The 22194-nt window shown below is 38.7% G+C and overlaps 1 protein-coding gene across 2 annotated transcripts in view; it reads left to right on the top strand.

Annotated features, from left to right (window-relative positions):
* Positions 1-22194, top strand: part of PLD5 (phospholipase D family member 5) — a 213747-nt gene that overhangs the window by 71716 nt on the left and 119837 nt on the right. The window contains exon 2 of one of the 2 annotated variants that reach the window (XM_031438542.2): positions 8796-8932. In XM_031438542.2, coding sequence (XP_031294402.1) covers positions 8796-8932 — 137 coding nt within the window. Of the gene's footprint in view, positions 1-8795; positions 8940-22194 lie in introns of those variants that run through there. The other variant, XM_064477213.1, reaches the window with a different exon arrangement.

The raw sequence follows: 22194 nt of genomic DNA, 5'->3' as shown, positions 1-22194 counted from the left end.
GGGCTTCAAAGGAGAGGCACCCTCCTACTAGTGATACTTTCTGTATCTTGTTCAACCCTAGCCTACACTGTCCGAAAATAGACTGGCAGTTTTATTACCAGTTCTAAGAAGAGCCTTTCATTTAAATAATTATTTTTCAATTAAATATCATTACTGAAAATCTTATCTTCTGTTAATGAGGACATCACTCAATGTTATGAATAACATATAAGATAATATAGAATATTCTGTTAAACAAGATGGTATGTAATTCACAACACCGACCTTGGTGATTTTGTCATAAATATGACATCATTCTATGTCTATTGGATTCCGACTCCAATGTGGGTTGTCATGTTACTAAGAGAGAGTTTTTGGCTTCATTATGAGGCAGTATCCTTTGGTCAGGGTGGATGCTGTGGATTTGTAGGCCACCAACAATGGGACTGTGGGCTCACTGGAACTGATGAGTTTCCAGATCTTCTTCTGGTTTATACTATTTCGGGGTTGAAATTGAAAGGCTGTTGTGGGGGAGGGTATAACTCAGTGGTAGAGGGTGTGCTTAACATGCACAGGGTCCTCGGTTCAATCCTCAGTACCTCCATTAAAAAAAGGCTGTTGCATTATAGTATTAATCCTGGTATTTATAGGTTTTTTTTTTTTTCCTTCTCTATTTTTTGACTCTTTGACATCTTAGAGCCTTACTCATCCTGGAGAGAACGCCCCTGCAAGGGCTAGCTAATTTCTGGAGATAGTGAGCAACCTTGGGTATACCTTTCATATGTAAACCAGCCAATCCAGAGCCCCAGTCTCCAACCATTTTATCATATGTTCATACTCCAAACCAATATTTGTTCTGCCCTAAATCACCCAGGGCCAGGAACCAGACAACTGGAGACCACCGTGTATCCCAGAGCCCACCCAAATTGTTCAAACTATCTAATCTTAACTATCCAATCCTTGCTCAAACTTACCTACACTGCCTCACCCATTCCTTCCCGAGGAAATCACAACAAAGGCTGTGGCCTATGCTTTCCCCTCTCTCCTGCCTCCTGACTGACCCTGGTGTGTCTCCATGTGTCCCTGCATGGTGTAGCTTATCCCACATCCTCTTGGGAATTGTAAGTGATCAGCTCTTAACTTAAGAAAGCAGTTGTCTCCTTGTCATCTTACCATTCCTGAGGAAAACAAATCCCAGGTGCATTTTTAAATAATCATGCAGCACAGAAGAAATGTACTTTTCATCCCATCTTTGAAATTCTCAAGGACATCATCTGGTCTTATTGTTGGACACCTCTGGCAGTATACAAAACCTTTTTATCTCTCTCATTCTTTTTAGTTCTTCCCCCCCCCCCCCTTTTTGTGCAGATCTATGTGTAGCAGTGAAGTTTGGTTGGAGGTAGGATTTGGTTGTACTGTAACCTCTAGAGGAATGCTTATTCTTCAGTTCACATGTACCTGGAGTTCAACAGAGAAGGCAGTCATTTGCACACAAGCTGGCATTTGACTTGTATCACAAGGTCAAAGCGTGTAATTTGGGTAGTAAATAAAGCAAAGCCCTGGAGGTACCGAATACACCTCCTTCCCCAAAGCAGCAGGAACACAGGCCCTAGGGTGAATATGATGATGGAAGGTGGATGATCACAATGGTTTTGAATGGAAAATGTAGAATAGTGAGAGCAGAAGGGCAGAAACAAGTTGATTTAAAAGATTTCCCACAGAGGGAGGGTATAGCTCAGTGGTAGAGTGCATGCTTAGCACACATGAGGTCCTGGGTTCAATCCCCACTCCCTCCTTTAAAAAGTAAATAAACCTAATTACCTCCCCCCTAATAAACAAACAAACAAACAAACAAACAGATAGATATTTCCCAGGGCATGACCTCAAGTATTTTGAATACAGAAGTGATAAAGTTGGAAAAAGAATTAACCTGCTTCAGTCATGAGAGCTAAAGATCAAAATTGTTCAAAGTTAGCTGGGCTTGAATAAAGCAGTTTAGAACTTGGATGAAGAAATGCATAGGTAGGTGTGAGGCTCTGAAGTGTTCAGACAACACAAAGAGAAATTTCCAGGAAGGTTATTTGGGATGAAGGAGATTTTTGGAGCCCTTGAAATGTTATCAGAGGATACTGCTGCTTTGTTGTGGTTTGGTGAGCTTGCTGTGTTGAGTTTGCATTCAATTTCTGCCACTTATCAGAAGCTGGTCCCTGGGCAGATTGCTCGTATCTCATTAATCTTCTGGTTTGTGAGAGTGACAACTGCTTAGCAGTGTTGTTGAGAGAATTAAGCCTTTCCACTGAAACATTCCAAAGGCAGAAAAGAGCACATATTTCTCCCAGAAGTTTCTCACTGTAAGTGAGAAATTTCTTAGTTGTCTCATGCATTATCTTAATATATATTTTTTCAATTTTATTTTTTATTGAAGTGTAGTTGATTTACAGTGTTACTTTCACACTACAGCAGAGTGATTCAGTTATAGGTATACTTACATATTTTTTTAGATTCTTTTCCATTATATGTTATTATAAAAAATTGAATATAATTCTCTGTCCTATACAGTAGGTTCTTGTTGTTTACCTCTTTTATATATAGTAATGTGTATCTGTTAATCCCAAACTCCTAATTTATCCCTCCCCAGCCTTTTCCCCTTTGGTAACCATAGTTTGTTTTCTGTGTCTGTTAGTCTATGCTTGGTTTGTAAATAAAATTTTTATCTTGTTTTTTAGATTCCACGTGTAAGTGATATCATATGATATTTGTCTTTCTTTGTCTGGCTTACTTCACTTAATATGATAATCTTTAGGTCCATCCATATTACTACAAATGGCATTATTTCATCCTCTTTTACAGCTGAGTAATATTCCATTATATATTTCACACACACCTACACCTCACATCTTTATTTATTCATCTGTTGATGGGCACTTAGGTTGTTTCCATGTCTTGGTTATTGTAATAGTGATGCTATGAACATTGGGGTGCATGTGTATTTTCGAATTGGCACTTTCTCTGGATATATGCCCAGGAGTGGGATTGCTGGATCATACAGTAACTCCATTTTTAGTTTTCTGAGGAACCTCCTTACTGTCCTCCATAGTGGCTGCACCAATTAGCATTCCCGCCAACAGTGTAGGAGGGCTCCTTTTTCTTCACACCCTTTCCAGCATTTATTATTTGTAGTCTTTTAAATCATGGCCATTCTGACCAGTGTAAGGTGATACTCCATTGCAGTTTTGATTTGCATTTCTCCAATAATTAGTGATATTGAGCATCTTTTCATGTGCCTGTTGCCTATCTGGATGTCTTCTTTGGAGAAATGTCTATTTAGGTCTTCTGCCCATTTTTTTGATTGATTGAGTTGTTTGGTTTTTTTGATATTACGCAGTATGAGCTCTTTGTATATTTTGGAAATTAGTCCCTTGTCAGTCATGTCATTTGCAAATATTTTCTTTGATTCTGAAGGTTGTCTTTTCATTTTGTTTATGGTTTCCTTAGCTGTGCAAAAGCTTTTAAGTTTAATTGCCCCCTGTGTTTATATTTGCTTTTATCTTTATTGCTCTAGGAGCTGGTTCAGAAAAAATATTGCTGTAATGTATGTCAAAGAGTGTTCTGCCTGTGTTTTCTGCTCGGAGTTTTATGGTATCTGGTCTTACATTTAGGTTTTTAATCCATATTGAGTTTATTTTTATATATGATGTTAGAGAATGTTCTAATTTCATTCTTTTATATTTAGCTGTCCAGTTTGCCCAGCACCACTTATTGAAGAGACTGTCTTTTTCTCCATTGTTTATTCTTGCCTCCTTTGTTGTAGATTAACTGACCATAAGCATATGGGTTTATTTCTGAACTCTCTATCCTGCTCCATTGATCTATGTGTCTGTGATCTTTTTGTGCCAGTATTATATGGTTTTGATTACTGTAGCTTTGTGGTATAGTTTGTTTTCTATGTCTGTGAGTCTGTTTCTGTTTTCCATAGTGGATGATGGCCAATAGGTTACATGAAAGATACTCAGTAACACAAATTATCAGAGAAGTGTAAATCAAAACTACAGTGAGATATCACCTCACACCAATTAGAATGGCCATCATTAAAAAGTCCACAAACGATAAATGCTGGAGATGGTGTGGAAAAAAGGGATTCCCTTCTACACTGTTGGTGGGAATGTAATTTGGTGGATCTTCTGAGTAACCTGTCTTCTAGGCACATGCCTAAGAATTCAGGATAGGAACACATCTAGAATCATAGGAAAGTCATACAGATTCAGGAATGCCCTGGCTGCACAGCTCAAAGTCAAATGTCCCAACTTTCATTTCTGTACTAATGGACCACCATGTGAATTTGTTAACTAAAAACTAACAATAATGATAAAATAAACATAGCTAAAACTAAGTAGAATATGAAGTCAAGAAAAGAAAACCAAAAAGGAAACATTTGGATCTATAAACAGATCTAAAGACTTGAGATTTAGTTACCTAAATCCCTGCACTGTCTCCAGCTGGTTGAGTAACCTTGGACAGCTCAGTAACCAAATGTCTTTGAGACCTGGTTTGCATATCTTTCACATGGAAAATAGTGGTGCTAGTTGTACTAGAATTTCCAGCTCTGTGGGCGTTAAAATCTGCATACATAAACATTGTAGTTTTTAAGACTTTACCATGATCTTGTTCAAAACAACTAGTCATGGTAAATAAATGAAAAAGAATATGAATAATTTTAATTTATGGTTAATTTTTGCATCTACATTTTATAATACTTCTAATTTTTAAATTTAATACTCTTTCCCCACTTAGAGGTTATACATCTCTTTTTCTATAATATATTTGATAAGGATATGATATTCAAATATTTTCAGTGTCAGCATAATTAGATTTATTTCTTGATCAAGCAAGCAAGTCTTTTCAAAATTGTTTCAGTGAAACAATTTACTGCAGTGAAAAGTACTGATTCACCGATGCTATATAATAGCATTTCAAATTTTGTTTTCTTTTAATGGGTTGAGTCATCAGTGCAGTTTAGGTGGTAATCATGTTTATGGGTTCTCTTTAAAACTTTGCTTTCCTTGATTCAATTCAATACAAACAAGAAAGTGTGTTTCAAATTAATTCCTGAATGGTCTGAAATGATCTGTTAAGGATTTGAAAATGAGTAAATCTCTTAGTAACCTGGAGTTTGGTCTCATTTATGAGGCTTGTATGCTATCACTTGAACATAATCTTTCACTTTTGATGAGTTGGAAAATAAATGAGACTGAAGAAATTAGTGGTATGACCTCAGATTGTTATAGTACATTGTTTCAAGGAGACGTTTGAAGATGAATATCAAGAGTCCGAATTTCTCCTCTTTGACAAATTAAAATGAAAATAACTCGCTTGTTCATCTTAGTAGATGTTTATAATGTAGAATTAAATTAATAGAAGTTAATAGAAATTTGTGAGGGTTATTACACCAAAGTATGTCAGTAGCACACAAATTAACTAGAGTTCTTATTTACTGTTTTATGATAAAAATCAGAATCAAGGGAAAGGAATCAGTGCTGGTATAGATGAAGCATTTAGTATTAACTTCGCTAGAATTCATTCACCAAGTTCCTGCTCTGTATCTAACATGTTATATTTATGCTGCTCTGAGATTCTTTTTAAAATAATGTTTGATTATATTGTCCTGGGTTAGAGTCTCTTCTGGACTGATCAATGTGAATATCATTGCATTATTTTAAGTCACTCTAAAAGCTTTTTGTTTGTTTGTTTCTGTTTCTAAATTATAGAGAAATAGATAAAATGGGGAAAATGTTTTTTTTCTGTTGTAAAATAAGTGGTTTAAAAAAATAAAGGAAAGTTTTGTGAGTAAAGGAGACAATAATTTTCCACACAGTGAAATATTACACATCTAAAACTATGCTTTAAAAGAACATTTAATGACATTCAAACATGATTAAGTACAAAAAGCAGAATGAAACTGTATAGCCTGCCATAACATTATCAGATTGTTGGATAGGCAGATGTAGAAAGAACCAAAAGAAAATATTAATTAATGGCAGTTATGTCTGAGCGGGACTCTGGGTGATTTATTTTCTTTTTCGTGTTATATGTTTTTCTCAAAATAGTTAACAGCAAACATTTTCTCATTATACAAGTAAAGAGTATCATTAAAATAAATAAAAAGTAAAGGGCAGAAGAAAATTTATTTAAAAAAATTTTTTTAATCATTTAAAATTATGTTTAAGCCCCCACGAAGAAAATAAACCTCAAGATTTACATTTAAATTAATAGAGTGTATTTATCATGATCCCTTTAATGTTTGAAAATAAACTACTATAGGCAGGTTATCTTGAAGGGTGAACATATATTAAGCAGCATTTAGTAGAGATGACACTTTGATACCTCCAAGTATGGCCCCTGGGCCAGGAGCATCAGCCCCTACTGGGGACTTTTTATGAATGCACATTTTGGGTCCTCAGATGAATCAAAAACTCTGGAAGTAGGGCCCATCAACGTACATTTTAATAAGCCCTCCAGGTGATTTAGATACATGCCTGAGTTTCAGAAATGCTGCTTTAGAGCTCTGAATCCTGACACTGGGCTAGAAAGAACAATTTCTCAATTTTATCCTAGAAAACTTCCATCTCACATTTCTTTTCTCTCTCTGTCATTTCTTCCTGTCCTTCTCTGTTTCTCTATTTCTCAGCCTCTCTCTTCTATGTGCTTACAGTTTTAGTTAACTGTTTTTTGTTTGTTCATATCTTTACCTTGTTTCCCCAAAATAATCAAGGCCGCTTACAGAGATGCATGTACTACAATACACTAACAAAAGCAAACAGTCATTTAGTGCTATCTATTTTGGGGGGTACTGTTCTAAGTACTTTACATATAGTACCTCACTTAATTTAATTTTTAATAACAATCCCATGAAGAGATTATGATGATGATGGTGTCCATTTTACAGGCAAGGAAACTAGCTAAAGCACAAAGACTAATAACTTGCCCAGGGGGATACAACCAGTAAGTGGTAAAATCCAAGCAATCTTGTTCCAAAGTCTGAACCTTCAACCAGTTTACTGTGCTGCTTCTTAAAATAAAACTAGTGAGGAATTGGGGATGAATGGCAAGTAAGGGGGCAAGGTGGATGCATAATCTATTCTGCAGAGTTGCGCATAGTTGGTAAGCATGGCCCGTGAATGTGCTTCTGGCTCCAGCAGAGAGTGAACAAGGATGAGCTACAAGATTAACAATCCCTAAAAGATGGATACAAGCCAATTTTCAGGAAGGTCACAACTAAGTCTTGAGAGCTCTCCATCCTGAGAAGTGTGCGTTGTGATTTTCATTCCATGCATTCACTCTTGTGTTCATACAGTAACTGTCTCTTGAGCACCTTCTATTTGTCAGGCTCTGTGCAAGTTGCTTGGCGTGGCAAGAATAAAACAGTCCATCAGAGCGCCACAGAGCCCTGGTGAGAAGAACCGTGGTGTGTCTTCCTTGGGCTTTCCCCTACGTCCTCTCTGAACGTGCAGCGGGAGAACACAAGGACAGGCAGGAATGGACTTGGAACAGGTTCTGCTGTGATATGAGACCTGAGGGAGGGCTGGAAAACACGAAAAAGAAACAACCACTTGAGCTGATAGTGCCTACTCACAGAAATACCATTTATTTCTTGACTACATCTTTCTCTGTCAACTGTAACCTGAGGCCTCCCCCGGACAACTTGGGCACCTGGCTTCAGGAGGTTCCTTGATTGTTGATTCTGTAGGGATGAAAGGCAGGAGGAGTGGCAGGAGGGGGCAAAGCCAGCTGGTTTCAACAAAAGTCTGAAATTTGTGTATGTGCATGTATGTGTGTGCGCATGCGTGTGCAGGGGTCGGGGGGCCTGCTTATATGTATCCCATCACTAAGAAAGTGCTCCTGGCTGTCTGGTCAAAGATCACCCTCTCCCCTTCTGTAAATAATCCCTAGCAACCGCACAAAGACTTTAAAAAATTACCCTTTTCCTCTTTTCCCCATCTAGATTTATCTAATAAATGGAATGCAGGCAAAATTTTTTGTCCCAGTGGCCATGGCTCCTGCCTAGTCATCATGGCCCTGTCTTCTGCCACCCTTGACCGTGAACCCCTGGAAACAGAGAGGTCTTGAATTATAACAGTGGAGCCTAAAGATAAGGACATGATTCACTTTGACCACCTGGAACTTAGGCTTGTGATTCTAAGTGAAAGTCGTATGAAGAGTATGAACACTGGTTAAGATTGTGCTCAGTGTTTTGAAATGAACTATGTTGGTTAATAACCCACCATGCTAGCATCTGATAGACCCAATTTTCTGACCAAAGCGCAGAACTCGTACTGACCACCCGGAGCATCCTTCCTGAAGCCATCACCATAAAGATCTTAGAGCAAGATGAGATGGGAAAAGCAAGAAGATACGAAGTTTGAACGCAGTTTGCATAGAGTTTTGAAAATGGTGATAATAACAGGGGACAGAATAATTATAGACTCACCTTGTGTTTCATTTTTAATTTTCAGAAGTGTCCTGTAATCTTTTCTGGACTGCTTTTGATTAGAAAGAGGAAGAGCAAACTCTTTTGGAAGTCTTGATGCAGCACTTGAATTCTTTAACAGGCTCTCACATATTTAGCAGGGGTTTGAAGGCTGTACTGAGGAATACAGTGTAAAGTCTTAGGCGTCTCACCTAGAGAGCAGCCCTTTTCTGGCAGTGACGAAAGTAATTGTCCCCAAAGGGTTTTGCATGGAACTTTGAAAAGATGTCTCATCTTGAGTTTCCTCAGCGAAAGACTGCTGACTTTTCCTAATCTTTTTTCTCTCCTGCAGTCCCAGCAGAAGTGCATCGTGATCTTTGCCCTGGTGTGCTGCTTTGCGATTCTCGTTGCACTGATATTCTCAGCCGTGGACATCATGGGAGAGGATGAGGATGGACTGTCAGAAAAAAATTGTCAAAATAAATGTCGGTAAGAGGTAACAAACAAAAATTCAAACATTCTCTTTTAGGGAGTGGGCAAGGAAGTCAAAGAGGGCCCTGGACGGTGGAGAGAAAAACTACCGTAAACACACATGGTCCCCCGACTTCCCCTTGAGTGAAGCTGAGTCCTACCTCTCTCAACACTGATGCTCTCACTGTCAGTTAGACCAAGGGAATAAAAAAATGAGTAATGATTTAATTCACTTTACCATTTGGGCATATTCTGTACAGAGGAGTGGTGTTGACAAAATTAAATTTTGTAACAGTCTGCATTTCTGGCGACCTCTGTGTATGAGGTTTTGATTTGTTCTATGATGAGCTTGGCAAAAACGAATGCCCCAATGGACAAAGGATGCTGTGCTGGTTGTGATGTCAATTGGAAGTTAAACACACATTTCAGGAAAAATTTCAACTTAAAATTAGGGATTAAATAAATAAACATGTCTACAAGAAGATGCCACAGGCCTCCTCAGTCTCTCCCAGTTTAGCACACAGTTTATTTTTAATCCAGAAGTTACATTATATTTATGTATTATCTCTCTTCAGATACATCAAATAGCATTTCCCGGGGGTCATTTCTGACTGACAGCCATCGCAGTATGGTTTTATCCCCATAAATCTCCTCATCCACCTCTTCCCTGAGTGCTCCTTTATTTTTTGAGGTTGGGAGGAGGATGTAGAAAAGTACCAAGAGAAGGCAGATAGATAAGAGGTGTATTTTTATATACGTGTTGCTGCAAAGCTGAAGTGAGGCCATAAAGTTACAACGGTTATTATGAATTAGAGCTTATAGTGAATTTTAATGAGTTCGTTCAATTAATAGATTTTTTTCCCCTTTGGAAAGTATCCAAGTGTCCCTCTTCTCTAGCTTAAATTCAACCACACCGTGGTAATGTGTATGTGAGTTTTTGTCCTGGATATTTTGCTTTAAGGGTTGAATGTCTGGCACCCAAAAAATATCTGGAAAAGACAATTGATGTTTTGTGTTTTTTTAACCTATGATGCATTATAATCTCATTACCAGGCAACAGCATTATCCAGAACAAAGGATATAAGAGAGAAGCCAGTATACATTTTAGATTCATTCCTTCATATGAGATAGGTGTTTCTAAATATATTTACTTCCCAGACTGAATTTGAGAGAATAACTCTATTGGGATCATAAGGAAGGCAATAGCACAGCAGGCCATCATCATCTTCCTCCTGAACACTCCGTCTGCATCAGTGCCCTGTGCTGATCCCATTACATGACTTACAGAAACATTCTGTCGGCAAGGGGCCAATGACTCCTACATATTCAGTAGAATGGCTCTGCCCACTCCCTCACCGCAGCCTGTAATGAAGTCTGCTGGGTACCTTGAATGGCAAACCCCAGAACCTAGAAAGCAACTTCATAAAGGTCAAACTATGCCAACTTCTTTAAGACAAAATACCCAGAACTTTTTAACAAACGTTACCAGGTGTTAGTTGTTTTCAACAAAAAAAGGACTAATTATTTATAATTCTAAGGAATTATACCTCTTTGCCCTTGGGGGGAAGCTATAATTTAATCTAATTTTATTTTTTAATTCATACGACTGATATTTCCATCCAGTAGTTTCTTCTGTCTCAATCCATAACTAAATCCCGATGTCTCAACACTGCTTCTCCCTCCATCTGGAACGTGTTCTTCCAATGACTACCCACTCTCCTGCTTCCCTTCCCCTGGGTGGTTAGAATCACTACCCTGGTTACTAGGCTGCACCCCTCCACGTGCAGCTGTCTTCTCCAGAACTTGTAGCCTCTCCCTATCTCCCTCTCTTCCGCAGTCTCTTCCCCTGTGTCTTGCATTTCATTTCGCCTCCCTTCTCAGCCTTGTAGCGGGCACTTTTGATATCCCTACCCTGGTGGTATCTAGATGCTTCCTAGCCTCATCCTGAGAAGCTTCTGCTTTTTCACCTTCCTCCAAAGCACAGAGTGGAGGCTGGGCACCTGTGATTCCTTGTATCCCAATCCAGTCCCAGTCTCCAGTGGGACAGTCCCTTGTCCACCATCTTCTCATTTTAATTTGATGAACTTTTCTTACGTAGTCCACTCCCTCCTTATCGCTCTAAGCAGCGTTACCTTCTACCTTCCAGGACTCTCTCCCTCCTTCTTTTGTGCCTAGCAGACCTCCCAACCATCAGTCCCATCCCTTGCCATTGTCCTTAGTAACTAAAATTTACTTCCAATACCCTGGCCTTTTTTAAAAATTGAAGTATAGTTGATTTACAATGTCGTGTTAGTTTCTGGTGTTGCAGCATAGTGATTCAGTTATACATATACATACATATTCTTTTCCATTACAGATTATTACAAGATAGTGATAGTTCCCTGTGCTATACAGTATGACCTTGTTGTTTATCCATTTTATGTATAGTAGTTAGTGTCTGCCAATCCCGAACTCCTTATTTATCCCTCCCCCACTTTCTCTTTTGGTAACCATAAGTTTGTTTTCTATGTCTATGAATCTGTCTCTGTTTTGTAAATAAGTTCATTTGTGTCCTTTTTTTTAGATTCCACATATAAGTGATGTCATATGGTATTTCTTTCTCTTTCTGGCTTATTTCACTTAGTATGATGATCTCCAGGTCCATCCATGTTACTGCAAATGTAGTGCCCCAATTTTTATTATTTGGCTACTAAGAGCTGTCTTTCGTTCATTTGGACGCTTTCCTGGATATCTCTGCAAGCAGCTTTGCTTTCTGGCAACAATAATCTGTTCCAGCCCTATTGAATTTTCTTGGTCTGAGACATGGTATATTGTCTGCTCTCCAATGAGCCCTGGTTCCTTTCATGGAGAGTTCTATTAAAACCCAAAATCTAAATTCTAAGAGTTTCATTAAATTGTCCCCCAAGGGTGTTGGTGACAGATACAATGACATCAGAAGAAAGCCTCTTTAAATTGCTTTTGTGACTGAGCAATATTTCCCCCGTCTTCTTTCCCTTTTTCACTTTCATATTATAGATATAAGAATGTGGTTTGAATTGGGCAATACCGCTTAGGAGACTTGCAATTTGGGGCAAGTTTCTTGATTTTACTGTACCACATTTTTTCATCTGTATAATGAAGACAATTATTATATCTTTCTCGAAAGTTTTCTGTAAGAACTAAATATGTTAATGCAGGTACCTTTGATAGAACAGCATCTGTCATATAATAAACATGCAATAAATGTAGGCAATTCTTTTTATTAAGGGACATTCATTGCAGGTGTTTGCACTTCCCCTTTAAGTTCCATCTAACTTTGCTCCAAACTAAGGAAGAGTTTTTTCATCCAATTTTTATTCTTTTCCTTAAACTACAGTTTTTTCCTTTATTTGTATTAACTTTCACCTACCATGGTTTATATTGCCAAATCCAACCCTGTTTTTAAATTAGAGTGTTGCTCCCAAACTCAGAAGACTCCACTTGGTTTTTGGCTTTATATTTGATATCTGAGTGCTTTTCTGACTGAGCAAGAGAAAGAGCAAGAGAAACTTTAATCTACACTCTCACCCTCAAGGAAACACCAAAGAATTTAAAAGCCTAGAGCACCTGGTACTACAAATAGATTTCCAATGTACTAAACAGACAGTAATGATGAAAGATGGAGTAAAGGCAAAAACTGGCTCTAGAGCTTTTATTTTACATTCTCTCCCAGTTTCTCCATTTGAGCCCACAATGAACCTATTTCCTTTATAACTTTCTCAACATATTTATCCTTTTGTAAAGCCAGTATCCACTTCTTACAGAATCTTGTAGAATCTCTATAGAGGAGATAAGCACTTCTGCTTATTTTACTATATTAAAAAGTGAACCATTTTACCCATTTCTTTTCTTTTTTGAAGTATAGTTGATTTACACTGTTATATTAGTTTCAAGTATATACCTAATGATTCAGTATTTTTATAGATTATATTTCATTTAAAGCTGTTATAAAACCGTGGCTATATTCCTGTGTTGTACAATGTATCCTTGTAGCTTTTTTACTTTACACATAGTAGTTTGTACCTCTTAATGCCTTAACCCTTTCTTACGCCTCCCTCTTTCCCTAGCCCTACTGGTAACTACCAGTTTGTTCTCTTATCTATGAGTCTGTTTCTGTTTTGTTATATTCATTTGTTTGTTTTAGTTTTTAGATTCCACATAAAAGTGATAATATACAGACATTTGTCTTTCTCTCTCTGACTTATTTCACTAAGGTATCATCCATGTTGTTGCAAATGGCAAAACCCTTTTTTTTTAATGGTTGAGTATGTGTGTGTGTATATGTATATATATGTCACATCTTCTTTATCCATTCTTCTTTTGATGGATACTTAGGTTGCTTCCATATCTTGGCTATTTTAAATTATGCTGCTATGAATATTGGGGTTCATGTATGTTTTTGAATGAGTGTTTTTATTTTCTTTGGATATATACACAGGAGTGGAATTGCTGGGTCATATGACAGCTCTGTTTTTAGAGAAACCTCTATACTGTTTTCCAAAGTGGCTGCACCAATTTATATTCCCATCAACAGTGTATAAGGTTTCCCTTTTGTCCTCATTTTTGCCAACATTTGCCATTTATGTTCTTTTCAATGATAGCCATTCTGACAGGTGTGAGGTATCTCATTGTGGTTTTGATTTGCATTTTCCTGATGATTAATGCTGTTGAGCATCTTTTCATGTGCCTGTTGGCCATCTGTATGTCCTCTTTGGAAAAATATCTATTCAGGTCTTCTGCCCATTTTTAATAGGATTGTTTGTTTTTTTGGTGTTGAGTTATATAAGCTGTTTGTATATTTTGGACATTAAGCCCTTGTTGGTCACATCATTTGCAAATATTTTCTGTAAGTCTGAAGACTGTCTTTTTGTTTTGTTTATGGTTTCCTTTGCTGTCCAAAAGCTTTTAAGCTTAATAAGATCTTGTTTGTTTATTTTTGTCTTTGTTTCCTTTGCCTTAGGAGACAGACACCCTCGCCCCTAAATATCACATCTATTTATGTCAAAGTGTGTTCCACCTCTTCTTTCTTCTGGGAGCTTTATGTTCTCTGGGCTTACATTTAGGTCTCCAATCTATTTTTAGTTTATTTTTGTATATGGTGTGAGAAAATGTGCTCATTTTATTCTTTTATATGTTGCTGTTTCCAGCATCACCCACCAAAGAGACAGTCTTTCCCCCATTGTTTATATCTGCCTCCTTTGTCATAAATTAATTGACCACAAATGCATGAGTTTACTTCTGAGCTCTATAATCTCTTCCATCCATGTGCTAGTTTTTGTACGAGTACTATGCTGTTTTGATTACCGTAGCTTTATGGTATATTCTGAAGTCCAGGAGCATGATATCTCCAGCTTTGTTCTTTTTTCTCAAGACTGCTTTGGCTATTTAGGGTCTTTTGTGGTTTCATATAAATTTTAGGATTATTTATTCTAGGTCTGTGAAAAATGTCAGGGGTGTTTTAATAGAGATTGCGTTAAATCTGTAGATTGCTCTGGGCATTTTACCACTTCTTATTGGCTCCTTCTTGTCTTTCTCCAGTTCTAAACTGCTTTCACTTTCCTACAGCCGTAACTTTACTTCTCCTGAATCCCTGTTTAGAGAGCACTTTAACTGAGAAATGACATCCCCCTGGTATAACTCCTTGTTTTCTTTCCAACTCAGAATCCCCACGTGTCTTCACTCATCCTTCCCTCCTCCCATTTTCATTCAGGGGAAGAAATTTCTCTTGTCCTTTCCAAAGCTAACCTCTCTGTCTCTGCAAATAATCACGTGGAGATAAATGAAGACCAACCAAATGAGAAAAGCAAAGTCTGTTTATTCAAAGTTTGCTATAGCCAGGGAGTCCGTCACTGTCAGTTGGATTTGGTACAGACTCAGAGTCATGCTGAAGAAGAGGAGAACTTTAGAGGGGAAAAGGGAAGGCTTCAGGTGTGCCCCGAATGGAAGCTGTTGGCCTGGGGAAGCTGGAGGTAAGCTAACTAGGAGTGAGGCATCCTATGTGATGGGCTAAGGGAGCATATTTCTCTGTCTCTCTGGTTGATTCTAAGTTGGAAGCATAGACAAAACTTAGGGAAGCTGTCATTTATTAATCAGATCCTGGTCACTTTGCATACCCTTTCACTGCCCACTTCCAAAGACAGGCAATATTCAAATCTTGTTTCCTCTTTTCCTCTCTCTGCTTCGGCAATTTCTAACTCATTCCTGTGATTTCACCTCTGCTTCTCATCAAGTGATCTTCCATTTCGCAGGGTACCCCCACCTACTTTAAGTTCTTACTCCTTTGCCCCCTTTTCACAAATGAAAGTCCATTTCATTTCTGTAATGGAAATGTGGCCTTTTATTGGTGCTATTTATTATCAGCATCTCTGTCTTTATGTTGTCTCATCATCTAGGGCAAAACCTCCCTGAGAACAAGGGACATTTTTTTCTCACCTTGTGTCTTATAGGGTCTCACACATCAGGACTGAGCAGCTACTCTTTTTAATGGGAAGTCATTTCTATGTAAAAATAATATTGTTTTTAATACTGTTATAATACTGCTTAATACTGTATAACAATACTCTGTTCATTGAGGTCATATGTATTATCTAGATACATTTATTATCCCTCCATGGTAGAATTCATTTTGTGGGAATAACTGGAGATGACGGGAGAAGAAACTGAAGATTATAGATTATATACTTAGAGCCTGTCATCTGGAAGTGGGTTAGAAAAAGGAACCTATTGAGGAATTGCTAAAATGAAAGGGTAATCTAATACATTTTTTTCTATTTCTAACTAGCTTTGAATAAATAACATTTAATAATAATTGGGAATGGAAGATAAATGCTTAATTTTAAATGAAAGAAAAGAGAAGGCTTCAAACATTTAAATATAGATATTTTTACATTTCAGAACTCTACTCTTATTTAAAATGTCACCTATTAACATCTTAATTTCACCAGAGTCAAGTGAAATTCAAATTTCCTGAATTATGAGATATTTGATTAGCCCAAGACCCAGAAAGTACTGTTTATATTCCCATAGCTGAAATCTCAAAGATTATTTTTAAAATAATGTTTTATCTTTAGCATTTCACATTTAAAGGAGGAAATTCAAGAGAGCGTGACACTTCCTGATGGTCTATAATTACCACTTGGGAAGCAGCAGAAGCTAATTATTTCAAAGTTTTAATTTTAATGAAACTTAATATACGATTAATGATGTTGACATTTCCTGTTGCTAGGTTTGTTTTGCAAAAAGATTATTTGAACATGGTATATATTTTTCCAAAAGAGCATTGCAACGTTCTAGGCACAGCCATGTCTGATCATCCTGAATGGCGTTGGGCACAGGAAGCAGAGCTGTCTTTTCTCCAGATGGCCTGTTTCAGCTGCCTTCGCAGGAAGGACCTCTCATTGTAATACTGCGGAGCCCAGGCCTGAACCTGAGGCAAGGGGAACGCTGACAAAGGGAGAGAGGAGGTAAATAAAAAGAAAACCTAGGCACTTGTGCCTGATGGATATTTTTATATTTTGTTTATAGACCTGTAGTTAGAAAAACTTTGTGATTGGATCTTTCAAGTAAAGTGATTGCCATGATTACAAAAAGCATACTGAGAAAACCAAAGCTTTAAAGGAAAAATCTTTGAAGAATTCACTGTGATCTCTTTGTTTCGGTAACTGTGACATTTACTACATAAGATGCGCCATACTTTTCCCTTGTTATAAATGACGTACTTTAATCCGAGCACTCTTTTAGAAATGTTGCAGGCTAGGATATTTAGTTACCTAGCTGTTATGCAGACACTTTCTTGCCTTTAGCATGAAATTCTCAATAATGCTGTTTACTAGTAACTGAAGGCAGCATCAGCGATTCTATTTTTATTTGATTATCTCATTGTCCTGGTAGTTAGTTCTTATCACAGAAAGGACTTAGAACTACATTTCCAAGTGGTAGTGGACTTTGATCCTCCATTTTAAAATGTTATTTGGTTTTATTATTGCAATTATCACTTCTTGTGTAACTGTAATATGCCAGCTACTATTTAAGGTACTTAATGTTATCTCACTGACTCTTACAGTAAAGCAGACGTTATTATCCTTCTCTTATAGACGAAATGATAGGTTCAAAATTATTAAATAATCTACGCCCCTAGTAAGGGGTCAAGCTGGGTTTAAATCCACATCTGACTGGCTCTTTCCTTATTTTTTTATGCTCCAAGGACCACGTCAGGGCTGCTGTGATAAGGGCTGCCCACCTAAGAGGGGAGTAGTGCCAGGACAGTCACATACGTGGTCCAGTACCTGTCACCCCTCCACAGTATGAGCGAGCTAGTGTTGCTGTTTCCTGCAGGGCTCAACTTGCTCTCAGCCTCTGCCTCCATACTTTGCCCTTGTTTTATCCAGTAACGTTATCTTCCATCACTATACTTCAGCTGTTGATGCAGACCCACCTTTATTTCCTGCACATCCTGGAATGGGGTGGAAATGCTTAGATTAAGATTTGTGACAACAGGCTAAGTAAGCATCTTGTGCCCCAGAAAGGAGCCCCAGGAAGGCATGCAGATTTTGAATCACTGCAGTCTCTCATGAAGCTTCCCTGCCCAATACTGGGCCCCAGCCCCTAGCTCTGGGCTTCTCTCTCTGGGCTTCCCCATCTCAAAACTTTCCTCTAGGCAGGTGCTATTTCTGCCCCCTTACTCCCAGGAGACCCTGGTCCTGGGGTCTCAGCATGCTTCCTCCAGGACCCTCCCATAAAGGAGGTGCACTTTCAGTGAACATATTGCTGACTGCTGAAACCTCCCCACTGATTTCATGCCTGAAAAAATAGAAATATGCTTCTGACTTTTGCAAGGGTTTAAGGTATAAATCCTTGCACTGCATTTTTTTTAAACCCAAAATTCAGGCTAGGGTCAGGAGATTGTTTTTCTGTACAAAGTAGAGATTCATTTTCTTGAGCACCTGAGGGAGTTGCTCCGCTTTGTTCTGCACAAAATCCTGATGCACATGAGATTCAAGTGCCCTGCCTGCCATCCCTTGACATCCCCTCCTTTGCGAGCTTCCATGCTATGCTATCGTCAGTCCAAACTTGTTCCCGGGCCCTAAGAACACCATGCTTTCCTGGGCCTCAGAGCCTTCCTCCCTATGGCTTACCTTTCCTGGGCACCGTGTTCCTTCTTGTCTCTATTTCTTGGGTTTCACCTGAGGCCACCCTTCCGGCAGCAGGCTTACCCTGGCCACTTGGGTCCCTGCGAGATTACATTCCGAGCGCGGCTACACTGCCCAGAGCGACTGCTCATACAGTTCTTGTTACTTACCCGGCGAACACCACGGAGTAAATTAACCAATCTCCACCAGAGGCTTATTTTATAAAATTAGCATCTTGAAGTCATTGAAAGTCCCAAATAGTTCCGTGAACTATAAACATTTATAAGTTTAACTCAGCCCATAGTCTTGAGCTGAGCTATTTTATTTCATATAAAGTCTTGTGTCAATTTGATTGTCTTTCCTTTTGTAGTGTTATATTTTTTAAAAAGGCTACAGACCATAGCTAAGAGAGAGATTCCCCCCCCAATATCCCCCCCCACCACCAAAAAACACACACACATACACCTGGCCCTGCCTAGTTTTAACATATTGCGAAGACTGGCCATAGTGCAGGCTAGAGTTTCAAAAGTATTAACACCAAGTATCATGTATCTCCTTACATATACTTAGATGAATGAGTATTGAGTTTGGACTTTGGTTCAAGATTGAGAATTAATGAAGGTTGGGTCAAGGGATATTTTTTAAAATGTTGGACACTCTCAATTTCTGTGTAAATCAGTCTAGCCTGGAAGTGTGATAGTAAAGGCTGATTACATTGCTTCGTGTCTGCTGTGTCTCTTTTCAGGTTCAGGCATTAGTAATTATGGTCTCAGAGGCCTCGGTTTTCATTCTGTCTTGGGAGTCAGGGGATAGTAAAAGATCCCCTTCAGAGAACACTCTTCTTTTTTTGGCAGTTCTGTGACAGGTCAGTCAGGATGAGATGTCTCAAGTGTGTGCTTTATTATTTTTTTCTTATTGGCCTTTTGGTCCTTGGTCCAAATTTAGCAAAGAACATTTGTCCCTTGCATACACAGTTACCAAATTCTCATTCCGCGTTTAATCCCAAGGATGTCACGGAGTGCCCACTTGAGGCACCGCGTCTTAAATCGCTGCCCACTTATCTGTCTATTCTTCCAGGCTGTAAGCTTGTTGGAATGGGGAACTTTGTCTTCCGAATATTTACATTTTGGGCAGCTGGCGTAGTGCTGAAACATATCAGATGCCCGAGTTCTGAGGATGAAAGGAGAGAAGAAACGCAGTGCTGAGTTAGCATACCTGGCTCGGGGCCTCAGACAGAGTGGGTGCTCAGATAAGTGCTGATTTCTGGTAAAGTAGGATAATGGAAGAAAAAGAAGATAAAACAAGCAATACGGGATAGCGAAAGGAAAACTAGAGCAGAGAAAGAAAAGCTTTCAGTCTCCACTGAACTTGCTGAGTAAACTTGGGAAAGTCACTTACTTCTTTGACATTTCTCTTTTTCCATCTGAAAAATGGGGAGGTTATCTAGCATGACCTCCAAAGTCCCTCTTCCTCCAACAATATGAGTCTATCAAATGGCAAAAGATGATACAGTTGATCATATATATCACTGACATGAATGAAAAATGCCCAGATACACCCATAGAACTTTTAAGCTTTTGGGGTTACCTGCCAAAGTTCCATTGATTATTATTTTTTTCAATCAGCCAAATACTTAATGGCCTATTTTGTGTAAGGACTGTGCTAACACTTAAGATACAAGGAGGAATTGTTAGTTTTTACCACCAAGAGTGTGGTGAGAGTTACCAAACAAGTGCACTGGAGCATAAAAATGCTAACATGAGCGATGCCCTGGGTGTTAGGAAATCACAGGAAGGAGCAGTAACTCTGGAGGATTGACAGAGCAGGTAACTGAATTTAAACGATTCCAGGCTTTTCAAATAAGGGCCACAGCAAGTGCAAAGACTTGACGATAAAAAAAAAGACATGACTTTGTCACTGAAGAGCAAGCATTTGGTTCCATATGACTGGAGTACAGAATGAAAAAGACGGAGAGGCAGGAGTTGAGGCGAGTAAGACTGTGACCACACGTGGAGGTCATGTGCACCATGACGAGGAATCTGTACTAATTGGGAGCCACAAGGCTTAACAAGAAAATAGACAATAGACGTGACTATATTTGCATTTCAGGGAAAAAATGTTAATAGTATGTCCGATGAGTAATTAGTTTTTACTCAAAGTCTGATCTTAGATGCCTGTTTTAGAATTCTCTGGGTGCTCATTAAAATGCACATTCCCTGGTTGGAATCTCATCTCATAGAATCAGAATTTCTGTGGGTTTGGCTTAGAAACCTACATTTAAAGAGAAAAACCCTCTTACAACTTATGCAGCTTAAAGTATGGGAACCGCTGGCTAAGTGGATGGAGAGTGAATGGCAGGGAACTCAGAAAAATGTAAATTTTGGAGTCAGATAAACAGTAGATCCTAAAGAAGTCTAACTTACATTCTCAAAAATTTATTTGATTCACTCACTTATATACTTAAAAATACTTATAAAGCAAATGAGCTAGGTGCAGTCATGTTTTTTTAAACTTGTATGAAAGATGGAAAGGCTAATCACCAAAAGAGAATATTAGCAAATGCTGATTTTGTTAATTGTGCAAAATGTCAAGCAGAAGATGAGCTGTACTGTTTAGTTTTGTTATTTTTTTTCCGCTAGCCAGAATAAGGGATGAGGAAAGCTCTCACATCAATCAAACATCGGTGTATGTCAGGAACTGCAAATAAGCAGTGTATTTCTCACTTGGGTTAAGTTTGAGAGATGTCACATAACTTATCCACACACAAGCAGGGGCTAGCTGTCCAGCCAGAATCCAGTCCCTAACCCTCAGGACTTCAGCACCACCCCATGTTTCCACCCTGAAAAAGAATGATTTTGAGCTACTACACTCTTATCCCTAGTTTGCAAATACTCAGCAGATGGTTTTGGCTTTCAGAAGCCAGTAAAAGTCCTTTTTAGTGTCCACTGAAAAAAAGTGCACAACCCAAAAGTTGAGAGTTGTTTTATATTGCGAACATCTCTGAGGGTTTAAGCCCGGGATAAAAGCCTCTCAGATTGCTCTGAGGGATGCTCTGAAGAGGCAAGGGAGGAACCAGGATATATAGCATTTTTTGCAATGAAGACTAGGTAGTTGGAACATCAAGAGATCACTGTTAATTAAAGAAAACCAGATCTCTCAAGTTAAGGAATTTAGCACTTTTCTATGTATGGAGAGTTTCAAGAGTCTGGGCTCACTGAAATCATTCCTTTGATATGCACCTAGCTGTCCCATCCTGAGCCCCCTCAGGGTGCACCGTTGTGGGTGGTGGCTGCAGAGGCTGGGCTGCCTGCTTGTCTGCCTCCTGAGTTCTCGCAGGCCCCCTGTCAGGGCTGCAGGAGTGGCTGATGATTGGATGGCTGCAGCATCCTTTATTTCCTGATACGGCAGGTGATATTTTTCATTCACACCAGCAAACACTTTTGAAAAAGCAGGGCATGAAAAATATGGGTAATTTGATTTCAGATTTCAGATCCCAAAAATACTTTCTGACTGTAATGGCTTTTCTGGTTTATATTCAGCTCTTGAGATCATTTCAAAAGAGTTCCCAGGAAGTTCTGAGAGTTGCAGGATGGGCAAGTAAGGGGCTCCGCTCCCCAAAGTGTAGGAGTGTGTGTGTATATATTCTGCCGGTTGGTCTCTGTATCACTCTGGATATTCCAGGGCACAAACACCTTGAGTCCTGGGGTGAGGAAACGTGTAAGCACAGCAAGGAGTCCAGAGCCCATGCTTGCCAACAGGGAAGGATTCAAATGTATTATTCTTTTAAAAACAACATTCAGCTCTTCTGGGTGGAGTCAGCCCCACTGAGCATCACTTGGATTCCTGCTTCCCAGTCAGAGCAATTGATGTAAACGAAGTTAATTCAGAGTGTAGAGAGGGTTGGAAAATAATAAACTAGCATTTATGCTCATTATACAGAAGATTTCAGGGAACTTTTTAGACACGTAAGATATTTTCTAGTTATAAAATGTCAATAAATGTTTTATCAGCACTATGTATGTACTCTACAAATTCACTTACGGTGGGCCCTCCGGGTTCTGCATTTGCAGATTTAACCAACCATGGACTGAAAATATTCAGAAAGGAAAAAAATTACAGAAAGTTCCAAAAATT

Source organism: Camelus dromedarius, chromosome 21 (assembly GCF_036321535.1).
Source record: "Camelus dromedarius isolate mCamDro1 chromosome 21, mCamDro1.pat, whole genome shotgun sequence".
Classification (NCBI taxonomy): Eukaryota; Metazoa; Chordata; class Mammalia; order Artiodactyla; family Camelidae; genus Camelus; species Camelus dromedarius.
This window is presented reverse-complemented; position numbering and strand designations above follow the sequence as displayed.